Source organism: Hylobates moloch, unplaced genomic scaffold (genome assembly GCF_009828535.3).
Source record: "Hylobates moloch isolate HMO894 unplaced genomic scaffold, HMol_V3 SCAFFOLD_9, whole genome shotgun sequence".
NCBI lineage: Eukaryota > Metazoa > Chordata > Mammalia > Primates > Hylobatidae > Hylobates > Hylobates moloch.
Window position 1 is genome coordinate 30,692,583 of NW_026652284.1, and position 25,172 is coordinate 30,717,754.

Genomic DNA, 25,172 nt, shown 5'->3' on the forward strand with positions numbered 1-25,172 from the left:
CCTGGTTTGAAACACGAATTTTTATGCTACAGGAATAAACAAACTTATTTCTCATGGCAAAAATGTGTTGAGTGTAATGTTTCCTATTTTGATTGAGAAAGATGTGTTTGAGCCCAGTTATAATGATTTAAAATTCACGGTCTGAAACCGCAATTGCTTTTGCACCAATCTAATAGGATAGGTACACGTAATGAGCATTCCTTGTGCACTATGTACTTTAGCTCATTTAATCCTCAAAGCCACTTCTTGAGACAGAGGTTATTATTATCATCCTCATATTAACAGATGGAAAAACCGGAGGCACAGAGATGTTAAGTAATTTGTCCAAGGTCACATGGCTGACAATTGGTTGCACTGGGATCTGGCTACAGAGTTTACTTTTTTTTTTTTTTTTTGAGATAGTGTCTTGCTCTGTTGCCCAAGCTTGAGTGCAATGGCATGATTAAGGCTCACTGCAGCTTCGACCTCCCAGGCTCAAGCGATCCTGTCACTTCAGCTGCCTGTGTTGCTGGGACTGCAGGTATGCACGATCACACCCGGCCAATATTTTATTTTTTGTAGAGATGGGTCTTGGCATGTTGCCTAGGCTGGTCTCGAACTCCGATACTCAAGCGATCTGCCTGCCTCAGTCTCTCAAAGTGTTGGGCTTACAGGCATGAGCCATCACGCCTGCCCAAGAGTTTACTCTTAATTACTAGACTCTGCTGTTCTATGTAGTATCAGACACACTAAATCTGTCCCCTTAGGCTAAAAGAGATGTTTTAAACAATGAATGAGAAATGATTTTAAAAACTTATTTTAATAGACTATTTTTTAGTGCGGTTTTGAGTGAAAAGTACAGAGCATTCTCACATAACCCCAGTCCCCACAGATACATAACCTCTCTCACCATAGACATCCCTCACCAGGGTGGCACATTTGTTACAATCAATGAACCTATATTGACACATCATTGTTACTCAAAGTTCATAGTTTACATTTGCATTCACTCTTGGTGTTGCACATCCTGTGGGTTTGGACAATGCGTGATGACATTTATCTGCCATTGTTGTATCACACAGAGTAGTTTCACTGCTCTAAAAATCCTGTGTTCTGCCTATTCACTCTGTCTCCCTCCAGGAATGATTTGTTTTTAGTTGATTAGCTAATTTAAATATTTTTACACGGTCGGGTGCGGTGGCTCAGGCCTATAATCCCAGCACTTTGAGATGCTGCAGTGGACAGATCACCTGAGGTCAGGAGTTCGAGACCATCCTGGCCAACATGGCGAAACCCCGTCTCTACTAAAAATACAAAAATTAGCCAGGTGTAGTGGCGGGCACCTGTAATCCCAGCTGAGGCAGGATAATCGCTTGAACCCGGGAGGTGGAGGTTGCAGTGAGCCAAGATCGCGCCACTGCACTCCAGCCTGGGAGTCAAGAGTGAAACTCCATCTCAAAAAGAAGAAAAAAATTTTTTTACACATTATGTTATCCAACTTAAAACTTGTATTCTCTCTCTCTCTCTCTTTTTTTTCTTTGAGACAGGGTCTCACTCTGTCGCCCAGTGGCGTGATCTGCAGCCTCCTCCACTGGGGCTCAAGTGACCCTCCCACCTCAGCCTCCCAAGTAGCTGGGACTACAGGCAAGCCCGGACAATTTTCGTATTTTTTTGTAGAGATAGGGCTTCACCATGTTGCCCAGGCTGGTCTTGAACTCCTGGGCTCAAGCGATCCACCTGCCTTGGCTTCCCAAAGTGCTGGGATTACAGATGTGAGTCACTGTGCCCAGCCAACTTTTACACTCTTAAACCTTTCATATCCTTTCTGATCTTTTATTTAACGCAAACAGTCTTTGTAATAGATGTGCACCTTTTAAGTAAAATATGTTACCACATTTATAATAACTTATGACAATAATTCTAGGAATGTCACCTAATGAAAACCATCTATTCTAAAGAACTTCTAAATTATATTAAAACATTAAAAAGCCTTAATACTTGAGATTTGATATAAACAAATCAGATAACAAACTACATATGCTTATTTCAAACAAAGACCTAAAGCTTATAGGAAATGATCCGAAGGGGTAGCTGTGGGGAAAAAATCCTAAATTGAATTGAATGAACCAGATTAGATCAAATACAGGCAAAGAAAAGATAATACCTTAAAAATGGATAATTGAAAATGCGTTCATCATTATATGACTTTTCATTAAAAGATCTCTAAATATGTTATTTATAACATATTATTTATATGTGAACATTTAACTCACATCTACATACATTAAAAAGCATGGAACCCAAATTTTCGTATCTGTGTAGAAATCTTCCAAATTAACAGTTTAAATGGGTTTTAAACTTGTTTCATGAAATATACAAATACAATACCTTTGTATTTGCAAGAATAATTGATCAATCTCAGGGAGGATAGACATTTAAAAGTGTAATTTCAATAGAGATGACTGCCTAGTTAATGGAGGCATTAAAAAATACCTAACATCGATGATGGGTTGATGGGTGCAGCAAACCACCATGGCACGTGTTTTCCTATGTAAAAAAACTGCACGTTCTGCACATGTACCCCAGAACTTAAAATATAATAAAAATAAAAATAATAAAATAAATACACAAATGAATGTCCTGGCAGGGCACGGTAGCTCACACCTGTAATTCCAGCACTTTGGGAGGCCAAGGTGGGTGGATCACCTGAGGTCAGGTGATCTCAGGTGAGGTCAGCCTGGCCAACATGGTGAAACCCGGTCTCTACTAAAAATACAAAAAAATTAGCTGGGCGTGGTGGCGGCTGCCTGTAATCCTAGCTACTCGGGAGGCTGAGGCAAGAGAACCACTCGAACCCAAGAGGCGGAGGTTGCAGTGAGCTGAGAATGCACCATTGCACTCCATCCTGGGCAACAAGAGCGAAACTCCGTCTCAAAAAAAAAAAAAGAATGTCCTGATTGACTCAGCATGCCGTGAAGCACATTTATGGAACCAGAAAATCTTTCTGAGTCACCTTTCATATGAAAGCAATTAAGATCACACATCAAACATAAACTGAATGTCTCATTGCATTGTTAAGTGGGACACTGAGATTTGTTTTCCTTAAGCACTCTATAATAAGTGAGAACAAAATGTTTTGGGGCCTCCAAAGAATATGAAAACTATTTTTAAAAACTCTTTTTTAAACCTTTATCTCAAACTTTAAATTTCTATTTTGTGTATTTTCTTTTCCTTTTTTTTTCTTCTTCTGACATGGGGTCTCACTCTGTCACCCAGGCTGGAGTATAGTCATGGCTCACTGCAGCCTTCACCTCTCATGCTCAAGTGATCCTCCCACCTCAGCCTCCCAAGTAGCTGGGACTACAGGCGGGCACCACCAAGCCCAGCTAATTTTTGTATTTTTTGTAGAGACAGGGTTTCACCACGTTGCTCAGGCCGGTCTTGAACTCCTGGGCTCAACTGATCCTCTGACCTTGGCCTCCCAAAGTGCTGGGATTACAGGCATGAATCTCTGTTCTTGGCCTTTTTATTTTGTATGTTTTCATAATACGCAGGCATGTTTGTCTAGTACTGTAGTGTTTATTTTAAAAATTGATATGAGTACATACTAAAAAAAATGTTTAGAGACCATTGCACTGGAGGATCTTGTGCCTCGGTGGATTTGACTTTTCTTTTCTTCCTCTTTTTTTCACATTATTGAGTATTACTGTGCCAAGGGCTTAAGTTGACATAGCAAATATGAGGAATATAGCAATAATATTATTAAAATATGTAGTAGAAAATGGATAAAAATATTTAAGCATAGCACACACAGTATTACTTTTTTGAAATTTTTACTTCAGTATATATATTACATATACACAAAGATACACATATATACTTGTGTATGTGCACATATGTGTATAGGATCCTGATATAAGGTGCATTTTTTACTGTGGCTTTTTGGGAAAAAATTCTGGAAGCCACTGTCCTAGAATATCAGAGCACCAAGAATACATTGTGTATCAGAAGGAGCATCAAATTTGGTATTGAATGGGATCAGTTCCTGATTCGCTCCTGTGTACAAGAGCAGAGCAATAGCAGGCACGTGCCTCACTCACCAGCACAGTGACACCCAGTGGCAGGCGCTCAGAGCTTTGTTAAATTGACATGAGTTGATTTGATCTGGACAGGGTGGCCTGCTTGTTTGTTTATTTATTCACCTAAAATTGACAAGCAATTCCTTTGGGTCAGGAATACAGTATCACACAGACATGGTTTCTTATCTTGAGAAACTCACAGTCTAGTGGAAAGGACAACAGTTAAGTAAAAACAATAGTCAAAAAATCTATGATTACAAATGTGATACACCCCATGGGGGAAAAACAGAGCTTGCTGACAGAGCGTATCAAATGGGCAGACCCTAGTCTGAGGCACAGAGAGGGTGTCCACGAGCAGTGACACCGCAATTGAGGTCTGAAGGGTGAGTAGTGTTTTCTGGGCACGGGGCTGTGGGCAAGAGCCTTCCAGGGAGGGGAAACAAGTGCAAAGGCCCCATGGCAAGAGGGAGCTTGAGATGCTTGTGGAATAAAGAGAAGCTGAGTGGCTGAAGCAGGCAAGAACAGGAGGCAATGGTCCCAGCGTAGGATTGGATAGGAGCATATGGGGTTTTGTTGGATATGTTAAGGATTTTGCTATATTTTATTTTATTTTTGACACAGGGTCTCACTCTATTGCCCAGGCTGGAGTGTGATGGCATGATCACAGCTCACTGCAGCCTCAGCCTTCTGGGGTCAGATGAAGAGATTCTGCTCTTTAGCTTAAGAAAAGCGGGTGTCAATGGTGCTGGGAAAACTGGCTAGCCATATGTAGAAAGCTGAAACTGGATCCCTTCCTTACACCTTATACAAAAATTAATTCAAGATGGATTAAAGACTTAAATGTTAGACCTAAAACCATAAAAACCCTAGAAGAAAACCTAGGCAATATCATTCAGGACATAGGCGTGGGCAAGGACTTCATGTCTAAAACACCAAAAGCAATAGCAACAAAAGCCAAAATTGACAAATGGGATCTCATTAAACTAAAGAGCTTCTGCACAGCAAAAGAAACTACCATCAGAGTGAACAGACAACCTACAGAATGGGAGAAAATTTTTGCAACCTACTCATCTGACAAAGGGCTAATATCCAGAATCTACAATGAACTCAAACAAATTTACAAGAAAAAAACAAACAACCCCATCAAAAAGTGGGCAAAGGACATGAACAGACACTTCTCAAAAGAAGACATTTATGCAGCCAAAAAACACATGAAAAAATGCTCATCATCACTGGCCATCAGAGAAATGCAAATCAAAACCACAATGAGATACCATCTCACACCAGTTAGAATGGCGATCATTAAAAAGTCAGGAAACAACAGGTGCTGGAGAGGATGTGGAGAAATAGGAACACTTTTACACTGTTGGTGGGACTGTAAACTAGTTCAACCATTGTGGAATTCAGTGTGGCAATTCCTCGGGGATCTAGAACTAGAAATACCATTTGTGTTTTTTGGATTTCACAATAAAAGATTGAACCAACCCAATGTCCAACAATGATAGTTAGATAATAAAATGTGGACATATACACCATAAAATGATGAGTTCATGTCCTTTGTCAGGACATGGATGAAACTGGAAAACATCATTCTCAGTAAACTATCTCAAGGACAGAAGACCAAACACTGCATGTTCTCACTCATAGGTGGGAATTGAACAATGAGAACTCATGGACACAGGAAGGGGAACATCACACTCCGGGGACTGTTGTGGGGTGGGGGGAGGGGGGAGGGACAGCATTAGGAGATATACCTAATGCTAAATGACGAGTTAATGGGTGCAGCAAACCAACACGGCACATGGATACATATGTAACAAACCTGCACATTGTGCACGTGTACCCTAAAACCTAAAGTATAATAATAAAAAAAGAAGAAGAAGAAGAAAAAAAAAAGAAAAGCAGGTGTCATTAAAAGATCACCCTAGCTCCTCTGAGCAGGATGGACTGGTGAGGACCAGAGGGGAGCCTGGGAGGCCACAGAGGAGGTCTGGCAGTGGCCGAGGTAAGAAATGGTGGTGGCTTGAGCAGGATGGCCTCAACTCAGATGACAAAAAGCAGAGAGAGCTATGAAGGGCCTCCTTCTGCCATAAGTAACTATAACCTTGTGTTTTGCAATGCTTCAGCTTTCAAGGAGCTTCCACTCCTGGATACACCAAAGGCGAGACTTCCTCAGGACCTCTGCTTGCACTGTTCCCTCTGCCTGGAACATGCTCCCTCCCACAGGGATCGCTTCTCCCCATCCTTTAGGTTTCAGCCTAAATTTCACCTCAAAGATCCGTCTTCCCCACCCTCTCTGAAAGAGTCCCATTTAAAAATGTTGACACAGGAATGGGAACATCACACACTGGGGACTGTTGTGGGGTTGGAGGAGCGGGGAGGGATAGCATTAGGAGATATACCTAATGTTAAATGACCAGTTAATGGGTGCAGCACACCAACATGGCACATGTATACATATGTAACAAATCTGCACGTTGTGCACATGTACCCTAAAACTTAAAGTATAATAATAATAAAAAACAAACAAACAAAAAAATGTTGATCACTGTTTCCTTCATAGCATTACTACAACTCATAATTATTTTATTTATTTCATTTACTTTCTTTTTTTTCTACCTTTACCCCATTAAAACATATTATGAGCACAGAAAATAAAGTGTCTTGCTAAATGTTGTGTCCCCAGTTACTGTCCCCAGCGATTTCAATAACCCTCAGGGATTCCCACACCACAGTTTCAGAAACTATATTAAAAGTTAAATGCTGTGACTTTAAGAGTTCATTCGGCCTCCATGTGATTTTAAAAAGAAATGCAAACATGGACCCTGAAATCAAGAAACATCAAAATGGAAAGGGAAAACCTAAAGTCTCCTGGACAAGCCCTAGATCCCCCCAAGAATGGTCTATCAATTCTTTGGAGTCTCCAAATCCCAGTTTGAGAAACAGTAGCCCGGGTGGTCTCTAGTGAGCTTCTCAGTTAGAAGATTTTGTGTTTCGTCTACTCTATAGGCTGGTAAGCTTCGATCAGAGGATGTACTATAAGAATGTAGGGTATTACTTCTATATGGCCTCAGTGAATAATGTGCACAGGCCACTAAAGAAAATATAAGCACTAATTTTAAAAGTGCACAAATGTTATTATTCCATATCCTTAGCAATTCAATATAAAACCAAATAATTTTGTAGAGTGTCTATTATTCTACAAGTCTAGTGTTGGTACTGAAGTGGACTGAGAATAAGTAGAATATGGGCCCTGCATTTAAGAGGCTTTTACCATTCTTTGACTTCCTTTTATTACACTTATGTACTTGAAATAAAGCAGAAACAAAATCTATTTGGGGCAAAATTGTTCATCCATTTACGGGATGTTCATCCATTGCGTTATTTAGCTATAGCACAGTCCTACTGGGTAAAAACTGTGCCAGGTGCTAGGTATTATGTGAAACAACATCATCAGGAGGAAAAACCCAGGGAGAAGCTTGGCATTATCAAACAAAATACCAGAAAAAATTTAAAGAAAACAGTAATATTTGGCAAAATCATTTGAGTTTCCAGTATAGAGTAGAATATGATGCCTTTCCCTTCAATCTTTGTAGATTCCTCGTTTTATGCTGAATTTCTGATCTAAGTTATGAGTCGCTGTCTCTGCATGGCGGCAGGAAGTGGCATTTGGAACAAGCAACTTACGGTTCCAGAACGGGGCTGTCTGCCAGTGGTTGTTGTCATGCGTGAAGCAAGTGAGGCCAGGCAGGCTGCACTCTTCCCCCTTCCTCTGCCGTCTCTTCTCCTTCCTCTCCTTCTTCCTCCTACGGTTCTCCTTGAAAAGTTGCAGTTTGCTATCTACTTCCTGAGCAGCCTCCCTATTCCAAGAGAAGGGATTATTTTGAGTGTTCAGAAGGCACTTTCTCAATTAAAAATAGGCTTGTTGCTGTCAGTCTTGCACAAATATTTAGATGCTTGATAAGAGATAAGGGACGACCTTTATTTTGTATAGAGGGACTTAAAATAGAATCAGGAATAGTGAAGGCAGGCCGAGCACAATGGCTTGCGCCTGTAATCCCAGCACTTTGGGAGGCTAAGGGAGGCGGATCACTTGAGGTCACGAGTTTGAGATCAGCTTGGCCAACACGGTGAAACCCTGTCTCTGCTAAAAATATAAAAATTAGCCAGATGTGGTGGCGCACACCTGTAGTCCCAGCTACTAGGGAGGATGAGGCACAAGAATCTCTTGAACCCAGGAGGTGGAGGTTGTAGTTAGCCAAGATTGCACCACCGCACTAAAGCCTGGGCAAAAGAGTGAGACTCTGTCTCAAAAAAACAACAAAAAAAGGATAATGAAGGCAAATGCATTCAGTGACAGCTTTCATGGGACCTTATTGAACCTAAGAGGACCAACATTTTCCTCCTCATGCATGGAAACATTGATGGAAATAAATGTTAATGTGAATGACAGGATCCTGCTAGCCACACTCTTTGGACAAATGGCTTATTTTTTTTGGCAGCCAAGTACCAATCAGCCATCGAGTTAAAGGTTAGTTGAACCAGATGGCTTGGATTAAAAAGTTTAAAAAATTCTTTGACAAATTCTACTAAACAAGTTTAGATAGCCTTTATTTTTTAGAATTATTTTTTATTATTTTGTTTTTTTATATAAAAGGCTTAAACTTTGTTGAATTTAAATACTAAATCTCCTTCACATGCAAATTTTGCTATTATTTTAAAAAATTTATATTTCTTCCCACTTTCAGAATTCAGCACTATTCCAGGCTGCTCTATAGAACACCGACTGCATTGAGAGAGTCTGTAACCCTCAAGCACTCTCCACAGAAAGCAGTGCATGGAGTAAAATCTAGTTACTGGTCCCATCTGCCAGGTAGGGAGCACTCACAGGATGACAGTGGAGTTCAGCATGGCTCCCCAACAAAGGATGCCAAGAGCATTGCCATGGTCCCTTGGTGAAGTGGGGCTTTGCTTTCAACTTCATGAGCTAGGTGCCCTCCTAGATGGATCTACTTCTTCTGAAGCGGCACTGCAGGAAACACAGGGGTCCCTCCAGCCTCTTCGAAGGGCCGGGTGGACAGTCATTGACTCCCAGAAAATGTGGAAAACAAGAGAGTTACTTACTTGAATGGGTGAAGATGGCTCTTTAATTTCTCTTGCTTTTTTACACCTTTCTCTTTATTGTAATAGCTGCAGGTGAGAAGATTAAAAAGTGAGCCTTCATAGCCTTGCATTGGATCAAAGTGTTCATTTTATAAAAAGAAAGCAAAATAGAATGAAGGCAGTGATATTGTAAGTATTTTAGCTGAATGGGGACTTTTTACTTTCTGCTTAAGTTTAAGCATATTTAATTTGACTTAAATAGCTTAGGTTATCATACTCCATGACAATACATTCTACAGGTAAAGGAGAAAAATGAGCCCAGTGCTAATGCCTCTGGCTTGTGTGAAAATGAATTTGGGAAGTGGAGCATGGATGGAAACAAGCTCACCTTTGTTTACTGCAGCTGCATTCCTCAGGCTTCCTTCTCTTCAGATGTCCTCTCACTTCTCTTAAATTCTTAATTTTATCTTGCAGAGCTTCAATCTGGAAAACATGTTTTCTAGCAATTACATATTAAGATCAGGATTTTCTTTACAAAGTACTTTTCTTTTCACCTTGTTTTCTCTGTTCTGTAATAATAGCTATTCATCTGAGATGATACTTAACATAGAAACAAACTGGGCATAGAATATGTCTATATAGACTCTATATTCCAACCCATGTGTTATAGATAAACATTAGCAGATTCCTCTTTTATAACTGAATCACTTTCTCACAGAGATTTCAAAAGACCATTGAGTCAGTTCCCAGTCTCTTCTCATACTCTATATTGTTTTCAGTAGGACTATCATTAAATCACTGGAGAAAAACAAATAACTATTTTTTGTATTTTTTCACATAATTATAGATGATGTGTATCTATGGTATGTCCCACCAGACACAGCAGGGCTGGCAGGCCGAGTTTGAATTTGGAATATATCTGACAATCACATAGCCATGGCTAACCTCTTTGTCAATGTATGCCTTATGGTCCTTCCATGCTCTGGCTGATTGGTACAGTTCTCTCTCACAATGGATAGTGTCATTGGGAAGAATAAAACACCTGCAAAACAAACCAAAACCATGTGAAATAGGTTTATATTCTAATAGTAGAAAACACTAAAGATAGCAAAGAGAACTTTTAATCCTCAAAATCCTTAATGTTGATACATGCAGTAACCGTTGAGCTGATCCAAGACTAGCATCAATGGGAATATGTTCTAGCCACCAGTGAGGACAAAATGTCACATGGGTGGATGGTGTCACAGCTCTGTGACTGAGATCATCCCTACGACCACTTTTCAAGGCAGTTCTCAATATTCACACCCCATGAACAGGATACCACCAAAAAACTCAAGTTCAAATAGACATAGAACAAAAGGGACCTTTCACATCATAATGCAAATGGCTTGTTTGAAGAAAAGCAGATTCAGAAGGGGAGTATTCATTCCACTCATTTTGTTAAAAAGAGAGTGCCTTAAGTACCCCACTGAGTTTTGAAGTAAAGAAACAGCCCCAGGGATAGACAGCAGGTGGGATGTGGGGTTAATCAATAATGTAAGAGAAATGCATTCTGGTCTAAACCCCTTAGTATATAACTGTATCAACTTCAGGCACCAGGAGACCAGAGCCTCAGAGATAAAAATCCTGGCAGAGCATACAGTGCCCCATCTCCTCAAAGCGATACAATTAGGGAGAGAAAACAAAGATCTTGCTAATAAATTCAGAAAGAAAACATTTCCTAATCAAGAGAGTAAGTAGACTTTGGAAGGAGCCAAAGAACAAAGTGAGTTCATTAAACCTATGAGGGAATCATCTCCCTTCCCTGTCTCCTTGACTTCCAAGGCCCTCTCTGTGATCTGGGACTGGTTAGATGTTTGTACGTCTTACATCCATTCGTAACCTACGTCATCGTTCTGGAAGCGTCTCTGGGACTCACTGTCCTCCCTTGGACTGTGTTTCGTTTCTGAGGCTGTGACTACACAACTGCTCCAAGTGACAGTGATCGTGTAACATGGAAGAACTTCCAGCTCTGAAATTGTTTCCATCTGTTTTCTAGATGCCTGTGAAGGTAACTGCTTAGGCTCATGAACTCCATGCCTGCTAAGTCAAGATGTGATGGAATTACTCTGGCTGGATTCCTAGCTCATCAGCCTTAATGTGAAATCAAACCGAAAGCACGTGTCCAAGCCTATGATTGCGTGGACTCATTGTTTCTTTAACCCCCAGTTGCTAAGTAGGCCGGCCCTCGGGCACCGTATTGCCAAGTGATACTGCTTTTTTGCCAAGTGCAAAATGGTGGTAATATAGTGTGTTGTGGTGGTAATTCTGGACTCAACCCTAGTGAACAAATAAAGCCTTCTTACTTGTGTGTCACTCGGACAGTGGTAGGTGGGCCCACGGCATTGCTGCTATCTGCCAGCATCCCACCCCTGTTGCCACCACTGGAAGCCTGGAGAGCTCTTGGCCCCTTGTGGCCTTCATCATGGCGCTTAGCAGTGTTTCTTGGTTGCAACACTTGCAATTCTTCTTCTTCCAGATTTATGTCATATATTTCACCTTCAAATTCGACGGACAAGGAACGTGTCTGCCGAGTATGGACAAATCTGGGCTTGTACTCTAGAAGTAAGGGAAGATACATTACTATGGATGCCCTGCTGTAGCTTATGAGGGAAGAAAGTGATCACCTGGTCCAGGAGGGATCCTGGAGAGGAGAAAGCAGTCCATGCTGCATTGCTGAGCGGCATCATGGTGCCTGCAATTCACGGTAGCAGAGGTTGCTCTGGCAGTGCCATTGCCTGGCAATGTGATGGATGACACGCTTCTCTGGGCCTCCAGCCCTTCATCCGTCAAGTGAGGGGTTAGTCCAGGTGATTTCTAGGATCCTTTTTATTCGTGGCAGGCTGTGAACTTCTACATTTGGTTTTCAACATGAACTGCTCAGGCTATTTTTTTGGATAAAACCATATTCCCAATTACGGTGTTAATAATAATGACTATCCTTTATTGAGCTTTTGCTACGTATTATATACTTCATATTTATCTCTAATCCAGAGTCTTGAAAGACAGGTATTATTATAAAAACCCTTACATACAAAAACATCAGATTGTCAATACAGGTTCATTTTTGTTTTATGGATGAGAAAACTGAAGTGTTGAATGTCAAATACATTTTGCAAGGTTATGGAGCTAGGACTATAATCTCTCAGACTATGAAGTCTTACCACTACATTGGGCTGCTTTTTCAAAGAGGCAAATGCTCTAGACAACTTCTATTTGTACAAATAGTAGAGGATTACTCTAAGAAGAATTAAATTTTGTTAATGCTTTCATCAGCCAACTCACTTTTATACCTGGCAGAGGAGGGTTAAGGCAGGTGGCGGGTGGGCAGGGATGGGGAGAGGGCAGCATGCTTTCTGGTGACTATGGAACCTTTTCAAGAGCTCATGTGTACCAGATAAGAACTTTAATGTGCAAACACTGGAGGCTCTTAGCTCTGTAGAGGCATATTCATCTGGCCTTATCTCTCTAGCCTGCTGCTAACATAGAAAGAAGGGGGGCATACTGGCTGTGGAATCAGAATTGTCACGCTTCTGAGATACCTCTCAGCAGAATCCTGCAGTTTCCAGATCAGGGAGCAACCTCCGTGATAGTAGGGGGGTCAATAAGAGTGCTTATGAGTTCCATCCTTGCAGAAAGGGTGAAAACCAACTCCTGCTCTCAAATACACAAGATTCCATACAGTTTGAGAGAGCTGCCCTAGACTTGTGTTTGTGTCTAATACTGAAAAATCAATGTGCCTTATGCCCAGTGCCTGGGAAACAAGGTTGAACTTTCTGGAAGAGAAGAGGGCACTCCTACTTCTAAACTGAATGTTGCTAATCAGCTTCTGAAAAAAGAGCATGGCGGGGTCCTAGTCCCTTATTAATTTCTTTTTTTTTTTTTTTTGAGATGTAGTCTCGCTCTGTCATCCAGCTGGAGTGCAGTGGTGCGATCTTGGCTCACTGCCATCTCTGCATCTCAGGTTCAAGCGATTCTCCTGCCTCAGCTTCCCGAGAAGTAGCTGGGATTACAGGCGTGCGCCATCATGCCCAGCTAATTTTTTTGTAATTTTAGTAGAGACGGGGTTTCACCAGTTTGGTTAGGCTGGTCTGGAACCCCTGACCTCAAATGATCTGCCTGCCTCAGCCTACCAAAGTGATGGGATTACAGGTGTGAGTCACCGCGCCTGGCCTTATTGATTTTCAGAAATTTGATATATTTCTGTGAGTTATTAGACCTGAAATTTTTCTCTTAGGGAATAAAAAAAGTCTCCCAAATCAAAGATTCTTAGTATTTTGGCTTACGGATTCCTTTAAAATTCGTTAAAAATTGTTGACATGGAAACAAATGTCCATATACACATGGAAAACACTTAACAATTTTGGATGAAATATCAGGGCAAATGGCCCTAAAGCCCATATTGTGGAGTCTACAATAAAAATGCTTGTTCTCAGGGCCTCCATTGTTCTAGTGTATGATTTGATTTCCAAATCTTTGACAAAGAATTTAATTTACTTAAACTGCTTCTTTCCAAACCAGTATAGAAAGAAATCACCATAAAATTGAGTCATTTTCCATGTTACTCCACTAGGTGGTACTAGATTCATTCTTTCGTGGAAGGTGTCAGCCCGTGGATTTTCACATTTATATAATCATAGGTTCCTCACAGCTATTAAGAAAATGCTAGGAAGTGTTTTTCATACTGAATGCAACTAGTTTGTCCCTGCCAGTCAACAAGATCCAACGATTTGACAGAATTAAAAAATATATATATAGTCCTAAAACAGAGATTAAAATATATGTCTTAAAAAAGTGTTTATGCTTTTCCTCTTAAAATTGAATGCATACACACTGAAATCTTGTATTTACTATTTTTTAAAAGCAACTTCAGACAGACAAATCAGGAGACGTTGGCATTACGATAAAATAAAATGGACTTAACCCATATCCTTTGCCTTTTGAAATAACCATTTTATAAACTCTTTTATGTGTGCATATGTTTTGCATCTGGTGTTTTTACGAACTATATTTTCATTCTATGCTTAAGTGAAAATGTTTACAAAGCAAAACGTCACATTAATCTTAGCTTTCTTATTTTAAATAGAGCAACGATGTGCTTTTAGCCTGAAAACGATGCATTGATAATATCTAAAATGTAGAAGGAGCAACCCTTTCGTCTCTCTATTTATTCCCACAGGCCCTAGGCCACCACGGAGATGGTCACAAAAGCGTGGCTTACTTGGAGTCCCCTGGTTTCTCAAGAATTGCCGTTGACTCTTTCTTTGGCTTCTGCTGGCACGGTAACCAGACTCCCTACAACTGCACTCTTTGTCTTTGTCATGGAAGCCGCGAGCATAGAGGTTCCGCGTGCTCTGCCGGACTGTGAGCAGGTCACTGGGTCCTTTACACTTGTGAATTCGAAGCTTGCCAGATGTATCCTCAATGCATTGCCACTTCTGCAAAAGCCAACGTGAAAGCAGTTTACTGATTCTGCTCCAGGTGTTATTTATTAAGAGCTGCTGCCTTAGTTTTTTCTTTTTTCTTTTTTTTTTAGAAGCACTGGCAATATCATTAAGGAGAGTGAATGAAGAAAGGCAAGCTTTTAAGTGACCCTGCAATAACTCGACTCTCAGTTATTTCTTTCACTGTAGGCAAATACAGATGACAACGAAATCATTGGAAATCAAACCACCTCAATGACACTAGAGCCAAAAACTGATATATGAATCCTTAGCATGCAGACTAAACAGTCTTGAATGAAACATGGAAAAGCCGTTAGTTCACCAAGACACACAGTGCAGCTGTCAGGACTGCTTTCACCAGACCTCTCTTGCTCTGGAAAAACAAACTTGGCTGCTTTGTTCTCCGCTCCTGAATTTCTAATGTGAGCCAGGGAAGAGGAGCACATGAGGAAGACAGAGATGAGTTTAATTGGAGCCCATCATGGGGCGAGCCGACTCTCATATACCCCAGACATTAGCAAACTTGTCAGGCTTTCTTTTGTGTCTTTTCTTATCCTTCTAAGAACATTGTGATGTGGACAGGAGACAGGGAAACACTGGGTAGAAGAAGAAGGTAGTTTCCTGGCAAAGGCCTCACCCTCAAGCCTGGGAACCTACAGCCCTAAATGGGGACAGGGATTCCTGTTTTTGCACCCCAAAAGTTGTTTTTCGCCTGCCATGCCACCTATCCTGTGCCCATATAAACCCTGAAACCCAGGCTCCAGAAGCAGACAAGGAGATGAGGAGATAAGCAGACGAATGGTGGAACAAGGTGGCAGAGAAAGACAGAAGAGGAGGAATGTCTGAACACTGAGAGGAGCTTGGCTGGGGGTGGTCAGAGAGGAGTGTGGCCATCCAGTGGCCAAACTGGGGAAGATCATCATCCCACTCCATCCCCGCTTCTGGCTCCCCATCTGTCCCACTGAGAGCCACCTCCACCACTCATTCATCCTTCAAGCCTGTGCGTGACCTGATTCTTCCAGGAGCTGGGCAAGAGCTTGGGATACGGAAAGCTGTCATATTGGCCCTCTGCCCTTGTCAAAAGGCAGAGGGCCCACTGAACTGGTTAACAAGCTGTCTGCAGACAGCAAGGTTAAAAGAGCATTGTAACACTGGGGCCGTAGGCACCCGCCCCTAGATGCTACCACAGGGCTGGAGCCCAAAGGACTCGCCCTGGTTCCTGTACCTGCCCATCTGCGTGCTCCCCCTCTCATCAGGGGTTTGAGCAGCGGTGGTGACCAAGCAGGCGTGCCACATCCCTGTTGCCCATCCTGTGAAGGGGATCAGGGAACTCTGCAGTTTCAATTGCACACTCAGCAGAGAGTGGGCATGCTGCTATGTGAGACAGAGTTCACTTCCCAACAGACACATGTGGGGAGCTTGCACTGACTTTTCTAGACTGAGCCTTCTAATACGCCTGCCACAGATGCTGCAGGCTTACATCTGAGTAAATATGACACTGCCTCCGGACTAAGTGTCCTTGCACTTACTGAATCTCAACCTGGCTGAAATAATAGCTCTTCACCCTGGGGGTCTTTTCCTGGGATCCTCCACATCTTACTTAAAGACTGAATAACTTCTTTTACATTTTATTTTCCCCCTTCTCCCTACAAAATTAATTTGGGAGGCAGAAAGAATATTTAATTTTAAGTTGGCCACAGTTGTCACAGAGTTAAAATATAGTGTTATCAAACTTTTGTCTTTTTTCTTTTCCATATAGGTCTATCAGTTGTGTACTATTATCTACTGAAACTTATCTTTATCCTTTATTGTTTTTGTTCATACCTAGTTAAAGAGTGAGAAACTCTTCTTTAAATGGGTGCATTTCTAAACTATGGACATCACAATACTATCTGCACTGTAAAATTATGGTTTTTTGTGCCATGTATATTTTCAAATATATTCAAATAAATAAATAATTATTAAATAAAAGATGTTCTTTCATGCATCATTTAAAAGGATCTCATATCTCCCTCTTGTACCAGTACCATATCTGGGGTGATATCTTGGTTGCAAAGTGTCCTACTGCAAGGTAAAGTTTGGCCAAAGGTCCCAGATGGCTTTGCCGATAACTGACACTCGCGTACAAAGTGACATGCAATTATTCATGATGAACCAAGATGCAGAGCCATGGTTTGTTTTCTCTTAAGGGCGTTGTATGTCTTCAATATATGTTGAATTATCAGAGCTGCTTTTTGGCTTCTACTATATAATCCCCAAATCCTAGAGATACGGGACTTCTATGATTTTGCTTTAGCCCCCTATACTCTTGGTACTACTGAATTTGGTTGTTTCAAGCCATATCAGGGTACAACCTTTTTTTGTGGATTGGCTAGGATGTCTTGAACGTTTAACATCTTCATCCAGAGAAGCAGGAGCTCAAGGGACAGACAGGCAACTAACGAGTCATCCCTCGGCATCCACTGAGAATTGGGTCCAGGATGCCCTGCAGATACCCAAATCCACGAATGCTCAAGTCCCTGATATAAAATGTAGTATTTCCATATAACCTACATACATACTCTTGTATACTTTATCTCTACATTACCTGTAATACCTAATATAATGTAAATGCTATGTAATTCGTGGTTATTCTGTATTGTTTAGGGAATAATCACAGGAAAAAAAGTTTATGCAGGTTCAATACAGACAAAATCATCTTTTTTCAATTCTTTCAATCTGCAGTTGGTTGGACCCATAGATATAGAACCCATGGATACAGAGGGTGGATTTTACTTACAAAGCCGCAAAAAGGCAACACAAACAAGAACAGCCTAAGGACTAAGTTAGAGATGATTTAACTTAAAAATTGTGAAGTCAACTTAATTAAACATAGGACGTCAGGTCATATGAGTGGTTCTCAAATTTGGCTGGACACTGGGACTTTCAGAAGCTCCCCAGATGATTCTAATGTGCAGTTGGAGTTCAGGCTACTGCTTTACATTAGCAACTGCTTACTGGACAGTTTTGCAGCTGGATTCCATGGGGAAGGCAGGAGGGATATATTTAAGTCTAAGTAGCTCAGATGCATGGGTCTTTGAGAGGGACGCGTGTAATTGGTGGGGGTGATGTGTGCAAAGGAAGCTGTGTCTAGAAATGTACTGATGTAAGCAGGTCAGAAAATGACTTCAGTTGGATGGATGAATACTATCAGTGCACCTATGCTTTCAGGACTATGTGCTTTATTTAAGTGCAACTAGTTATCCTTGCGCTGTCTCCACAGTTAGTTGATAAGTGATAGAATTTTGACTTAGCTGAAAACTGCATGCGGCCTGTTCATGATTCTGCCATTTAATGTGGAGATCAGTGGTTTCCAGGCCTGGGTTTGTGGCACTCACAGACCCAATTATAGCATTCATGGCTATCCAATTAGCTTGAGGATGTGCCATGAAATGATCAAAAAAGTTCTCAGAGCTGGGTGTGGTGGCTCACATCTATAATCCCAGTACTTCAGGAGGCCAAGGCAGGTGGATTGCTTGAGCCCAGGAGTTCAAGAACAGCCTGGGCAACATGGTGAAACCCTGTCTCTAAAAAAAAAAAAAATACATATATAGCTAAGCATGCTGGCACATGCCTGTGGTATATATAGCTAAGCATGCTGGCACATGCCTGTGGTCCCAGCTACTTGGAGGGAGGGTGGGAGGATCACTTGAGTCCAGGAGGTCGGGGCTACAGTGAGCTGAGATCATGCCATCATGCCACTGCACTACAGCCTGGGCTCAGAAACTGACAGACAACTCCGTTAACATATAACTATATGCTATATAGAATTATTGCTGGGGAAAGTGTTGCCAAAATAAATAACTTTTCATAACTTTGCAAAGTTTGGGAATTAGTAGCATTTGAGTGTCTGTCTGTATGTATATCTGTCTTAAATCCAAACGGTTTAAGGCTTATCCATCTACCTGGATGATCTCTGCCTCTAGCATTTAAAAACGAAGAGTTGACTGCTTAATGCCTAGAGAAGCAAAATAATTGGCTAGTGAATTCACAATCCACAGCCAAGTGGAAGCATAAGAGGTGCTCCATCTTCTATTAGACAGGAAAATATGGCTAATTTTATTCTTGAGGCCGGGTGTGGTGGCTCAAGTCTGTAATCCCAGCACTTTGGGAGGCCACGGAGGGTGGATTGTCTGAGGTCAGGGGCTCAAGACCAGCCTGGCCAATGTGGCAAAACCCTATCTCTACTAAAAATACAAAAAAAAAAAAAAAACCCAAAAGGCCGAGCACAGTAGCTCAAGCCTGTAATTTCAGCACTTTGGGAGGCCGATGCAGGTGAATTGCCTGAGGACAGGAGTTCAAGACCAGCCTGGACAACATGGTAAAACCCCGTCTCTACTAAAAATACAAAAATTAGCTGGGCTTGGTGGCACATGCCTATAGTCCCAGCTACTTGGGAGGCTGAGGCAGGAGAATCGCTTGAACCTGGGAGGTGGAGGTTGCCGTGAGCCAAGATCACGCCACTGCACTCCAGGCTGGGTGACAGAGCAAGACTCCGTCTCAAAAAACAAACAAACAAAAATTAGCCAGGTGGCGGCGCATGCCTATAGTCCCAGCTATTTGGGAGGCTGAAGCAGGAGAATGGCTTGAACCTGAGAGGCAGAGGTTGCAGTGAGCCGAGATTGAGCCACTGCACTCCAGCCTGGGTGACACAGCAAGACTCCATCTCAAAAAAAAAAAAAAAAAAACTAAAGTTGATATAAATTGGATTTAGTCTTTTTGTGCATCCAATTTATATCAACTTTAGTACAAATACTAATTTTTAAAGCACATGACTATAGTGAAAACCTGTGGTTTTTATAATCACAATGCATTCAAAGAATTCTGCCTATTTTGTTTGTTTTTGCCCTGGAGGAGCTGAGGGTACAAGTAGATTCCTGTAGAACACAAAGGTGTAGGCAGAAGTTTTAGTGACTTAGGCTATTTGGAATCCTAGCTGAATTTCCCACTAGCCAAATTCCTTGTTGGTTTCCTATGGGATAGAGATGAAGGGAAAAGGTGTTTCCTTCCTGAAGAGTTGAATTTAACCACACTGGATGTCTGGCACTGTCCTTGGCTATGATGACGTATCATACGAAATCAAATATACATACATATATGCATATATGTCTACGCACATGCATACAAACATATTATCCATACATACTACATATATACATATATCTACACACATACTTGGATAAAGCAAGAGCCACGAACAAAAATGTCAATTATTTTTTCTACCATGGACCCTTTGAAAAAGTCATAGACCCTGTTAGATAAAGTAATTAACTAGAGGCTTTGAAAATCTTCCTACTGGCAAGCATACTAGGAATTTAGAGGAAATGTAATTACCACACATTGCCACAGCCATTTTAGAACTCGATATCATGACAATTTTTACGACTGCACAATAAAACCTTGAAATAGCTGCAACTAAAGTGGCGATCTTACTTAGAGAGTTTATAGAGGGAGGCAGAAAAAGAGAATTTTTAAAAGAATTGCTCTGAAACTCATGCAGCAAGCCATTTAAATAGTCAAAATAATGAGAAGAGATGGTTTTTGCATTGCAGGAGAGTTTCAGGAATCAGATGAAAGCCTGAGCTCAGGTGAGGCACCTGCTAATGGGATGTGTGGAGTCAGCCTCAGAAATGAGCTTTGTTCGACAAGTGCCCTTGCAGAAACACAGCTGTCACACTGTCTTGGTATTATCTACGCTCTTGAAGTTTATCAGTAAATCAGTTAATTGCCAAATCCGATCGTCTCCATCTTCACTGATGGTTCATTCCTTCTGCAAATTCCTTTCCTGTTTTCTGCAGCTACATCATTTCCGTTCTCCTTCTGTCTGATTTATCAGTCTGTGCCAATAATTTAGCACACAGTCATTCCACAAATATTTCTGCACGCCAACTGTGGGTGAGGTGCTGGATAAAACTATTTAAATAATTTCTTAAGTTGTTATCATTTTTTTAGCCTTTCCAACTATGCTGGAAGTTGGAATTAAGGGCAAGGGCCATGTCTCATATTCCTGAGTCATTCCCAGAAGTTATCTCAGCACAGAATCACTCGGTTAGGTAATTATGTGTTAGTGGTTTTGATTGATTATATCTGCCTGTATATAAATAACACCTGATGAAGAAGAGAAGGCTGGCAATTTTGGTATGAGGATACAAATAGTATGCAGCTAGTTTGGTGGAATCCAATCTAATGAGAAATATGTCAAATGTATTTCAAACAATTTCATTCATCATCATCTTGACTACCATGATTAGGATCATTTATTTAACTCTTCCTTGATAGCAGGTACTGCTCTAGAGCACTCTTTATGAATTTTTCATTTAATCCTCACTACAACCCAGAGTGCTGTCACAAGTCATTTACTGAAATAAGATTTCGTAGTAGTGAATATTACCTATATTCTGTCTTGGACTTGGAATGGTGTTTTTTACTCATCGGTGTGGCTTAAAGGAAAAAGTCTGGATTTGCAAGCTCAAAAAGCCTGGATTTGAACACCAGCTCTATCACATGGCTATGTGGCCCTGAGCAAGTAAACTATGCCACATTAGCCTTTGCAGAGTCATGAGCATTAGCGATAACACACGCGAAGAACTCAGCACGTGGCAGGCACTCAACAAAAGCAGCTGCTATTATTATTATTATTACACACATACACCCACACACGGTTTATTACTTAAAGAATGTGATCTAATGTGCACTTGATAAGAGGTAGCCATTTTTAATGGAGATGAGTATTGGGTTGGGATTCAAAGACCTTAATTTAATTTTTTTTTTGCTGCTAACTCTATGGCTTTGAGCAAATTGCAGAATCTTTTTGTTCTTCTGGATTTCACATCTGATAAAATAATACTTGCTCCTCCTGGCTTCATGGATAGTCATGAGAATAGATTGTTTGAGTGTTTTGAAGTTCTAAGGAAAAGATGTACTATATGAACCTAGAGCAGTACTATAATTGGCCTTTAAAAGGTTTATCCAATCCTGGGCAAGCTAATGTTTTCTGGTGGTAAACTGTACAAAATAATTATTATTTAGTGAGAGAGACAGAAGCTTTGAGTCACCCAGATCTTGGTTTGAACTCAGGTTTGTCATTCTTCTAGCTGTGTGACTTTGGTCAAGTTATTTTCCCATCTGAGCTTCAGTCTCTTCATATCTAAAATGGGCATAATATGTATCTCATAGAACAGTTTTCCATGTAAAATACTTAGTGCAATATTAGAAGACCTCTGGTTGCTTTTCCTTCCTGAAGTATCTGCTAAATAATCGTTAGAATTTCTGCATTTTGAATTGCAAATATTTCTCAGATTGGTTAAGGATGTTGTTATCTGTTCTTACTTATGCCTACTTGTATCCATTTTCATGAGTAAGAAATAAAAAAAACCCAAAAATTGGCTACACCAAAACAATATTAAGCAAAAAAACCTAAATCTGTAGGCATCACATTACCTGACTTCTAATTATACTACAAGCCTATAATTACCAAACAGCATGGTACTGGCATAAAAACAGGCACATAGAATGGAACAGAATAGAGAACCCAGAAATAAAGCCAAATACTTACCACCAAGTGATCTTCAACAAAGCTAACAAAAACATAAATTGGGGTAAGGACACCCTATTCAATAAATGGTGTTGGGAAAACTGGCAAGCCACATGTAGAAGAATGAAACTGGATTCCTATCTCTCACCTTATACAAAAATCAACTCAAGATGGATCAAAGACTTAAATCTAAGACCCAAAACTATAAAAATTTGAGAAGATAACATTGGAAAAACTTTTCTAGACATTGGCTTAGGCAAGGAACTCATGACTAAGACCCCAAAAGCAAATATAAAAAACCCAAAAATAAATGAATGAGACCTAATTAAACTAAAAAGCTTCTGCGCAGCAAAAGAAATAATCAGCAGAGTAAACAGACAACCCACAGAGTGGGAGAAAATATTCGCAAACTATGCATCCAACAAAGGACTAATATCCAGAATCTACAAAGGAACTCAAACAAATCAGCAAGAAAAAAACAAATAATTCTATCAAAACGTAGGGTAAAGAAATGAATAGACAATTCTCAAAAGAAGACACACAAACAGCCAACAAGCATGAAAAAATACTCAACATCACTACTCATCAAGGAAATGCAAATTAAAACCACAATGAGATACCACCTTATTCCTGCAAGCATGGCTATAATAAAAAGTCAAAACAAAACAATAGATGTTGGGGTGAATGTGGCAAAAAGGAAAACTTGCACTGCTGGTGAGAATGTAAATTAGTGCAATCATTACAGAAAACAGTATGGAGATTCCTTAAAGAACTAAGAATGGAACTGCCATTCGATCCAGCAATCCCACTACTGGGTATCTACCCAAAGGAAAAGAAGTCATTATATGAAAACGATACATGCATAGGCATGTTTATAGCAGCACAATTAGCAATTACAAAAATATGGAACCAAGCCTAAATGCCCATCAACCAACAAGTGGATAAAGAAAATGTGATATATATACACCATGGAATACTACTCAGGCATAAAAAGGAACAAAATAATGTATTTTGCAGCAACTTGGATGGAGCTGGAGATCATTATTCTAAGTGAAGTAACTCAAGAAAGGAAAACCAAATATTGTATTAAAAGTGGGAGCTAAGCTATGAGGACCCAAAGGCATAAGAATGATATAATAAACTTTGGGGACTTGGAGGGGAAGGTTGGGAAGCAGGTGAGGGATAAAAGACTACAAATTGGGTACAGTATACACTGCTTGGGTGATGGGTGCACTATAATCTCAGAAATCTAACTAAATAATTTATCCATGTAACCAAAAACCACTTGTATCCCGAAAACTATTGAAATAAAAAGAAAAATTTTAAAAATTGGCTACAACTTTTTCAAAGGTGCACTGCAGTGAAAGCTTAATTTTATACATAAACACACACTAGTTCTTGGTTACCATATGTCTTATGACATGGATTTGGTCATAATGCAGGTCAAATCATGTTCTCTGAAATGTCACAACTGTATAGTAATTTTGTGGTAATCTGATTAGTATTCATGCCAACATGAACATCATAAAAAAGTTACCTGCATGTGGACATGTGTTTAAAATATTTATCTTAACACTGGGGAATATACAAAGACCATATTCACACCTTTGTCCAAACTGCTACTTAGCTCAAGTCATTGTCAAATTTTCTCTTACAAATATGAAATAGTGTTACTTGTGCCAGGAGGATTTATCTCCTGGCCTGTTTTCTTTGAGATGATGTGAGATGGGAAAGAGAGGGGGAGGGAAAACAGAAAGAGAGAAGCAGAAGAGAGAGAAATGTTACCTATTATAGATTTTAATCTAGATAATCACTTGTAAAAGTCAACACTGGAATGTTGGAAGATGTATGATTATTGTAATTCCTAGAAAATGAAATTAGTAAACTGATCTTGGCCGATGATTGACAACCAGCATTTGTTGAGTGCTTTCTATGTCCTAGACATTGTCCCAGATGCTTGATACATTTAATTCATATAATATTTACAACAACCTATGAGGCAAGAACTATTATGATGCCCATTTTACAGATGAAGAAACTGAGGCAGAGTTGGGTTAAGAAACTTGCACATAGTCAAATACCAAGAAAGTGGTACATCCAGGATGTAATCCCAAAGCACCTTGATCAGGATACTGATGAAAAGGAGAACGGTATGAAGGCAGTATGAGTCTTCAGGTGAGCCTTAGGTGAGAAAGAGAAGTAACAACATCCATGCAAGTGAGAAAGTGGGATTCACATGTAACATTTAAGAAACATAGAGGAGGACCTGACTAGGGTGGGCTGTTAGGAAATGGTGGAAAAGAAGACACAGTACAAATTAAGCAGAATGGGGCTGTATTACACAGTTTATGAGTAAAATGCCTATTCTCATGTTTGTCTTTTTTTGACTTGTTTAGAAAAAATGCATAGAAGCCAAAGATTTAATTAGATGCACAACTGTTCATACATGAGCTTCAGCATGGGTTGAAGAGGGCAGGAAGCAAGGTTTAAAGGCTGAGCGGTCCACAATGGACCCAGACACAGAGGAGAATTCAGTAAGAGGATGGCACTGGGAGCTCAATCCTTCTGGACGTGCCCTCTGGAATCAGCTCAGCCAGGGGAAGATATCTGTGAGCCATGCTGCCATTTTGACCAGAGTTCAGTGAGTTTTGGGAAACAGGTTTGTCTGCTTCTGGAAAACTAACAATTCTGGGAGGATCTCGATGGCAAATGTCTTATTATTCATGCTCTGCAGCTGGTCACAAAGGGTCAGAAGGATATATGGCCAGAGAGATAAGTTTTGTATAGGAACAAAGATCCATCCTGGAGCTAAACCAGTTTCCACTCAACAAACTACATTCTATTTCCATTATAATAGCATCAGCTTGCTTGATGCAGGGGTCCTCACAGATTTTTAAACAAATGTTTAATTTTATATTGATCCAATAGTAGAAAGGCAAACTAAATTGTAAAGAT

General features: G+C 40.4%; 1 protein-coding gene across 12 annotated transcripts in view; it reads right to left on the bottom strand.

Annotated features, from left to right (window-relative positions):
• The window catches only part of SULF1 (sulfatase 1), a 201,515-nt gene that overhangs the window by 23,221 nt on the left and 153,122 nt on the right, over positions 1-25,172 (bottom strand). For all 12 annotated transcript variants that reach the window (XR_009214906.1, XM_058444278.1, XM_032759604.2 and 9 more), the window contains 6 exons: positions 14,422-14,638; positions 11,507-11,759; positions 10,107-10,203; positions 9,550-9,644; positions 9,183-9,248; positions 7,746-7,918 (listed from right to left, as the gene is read on the bottom strand). Coding sequence is in view for 11 of the 12 variants with exons in the window: in XM_058444278.1 (XP_058300261.1) it covers positions 7,746-7,918; positions 9,183-9,248; positions 9,550-9,644; positions 10,107-10,203; positions 11,507-11,759; positions 14,422-14,638 (901 nt within the window). In the remaining variant the exon portion in view is untranslated. The remainder of the gene's footprint in view (positions 1-7,745; positions 7,919-9,182; positions 9,249-9,549; positions 9,645-10,106; positions 10,204-11,506; positions 11,760-14,421; positions 14,639-25,172) is intronic.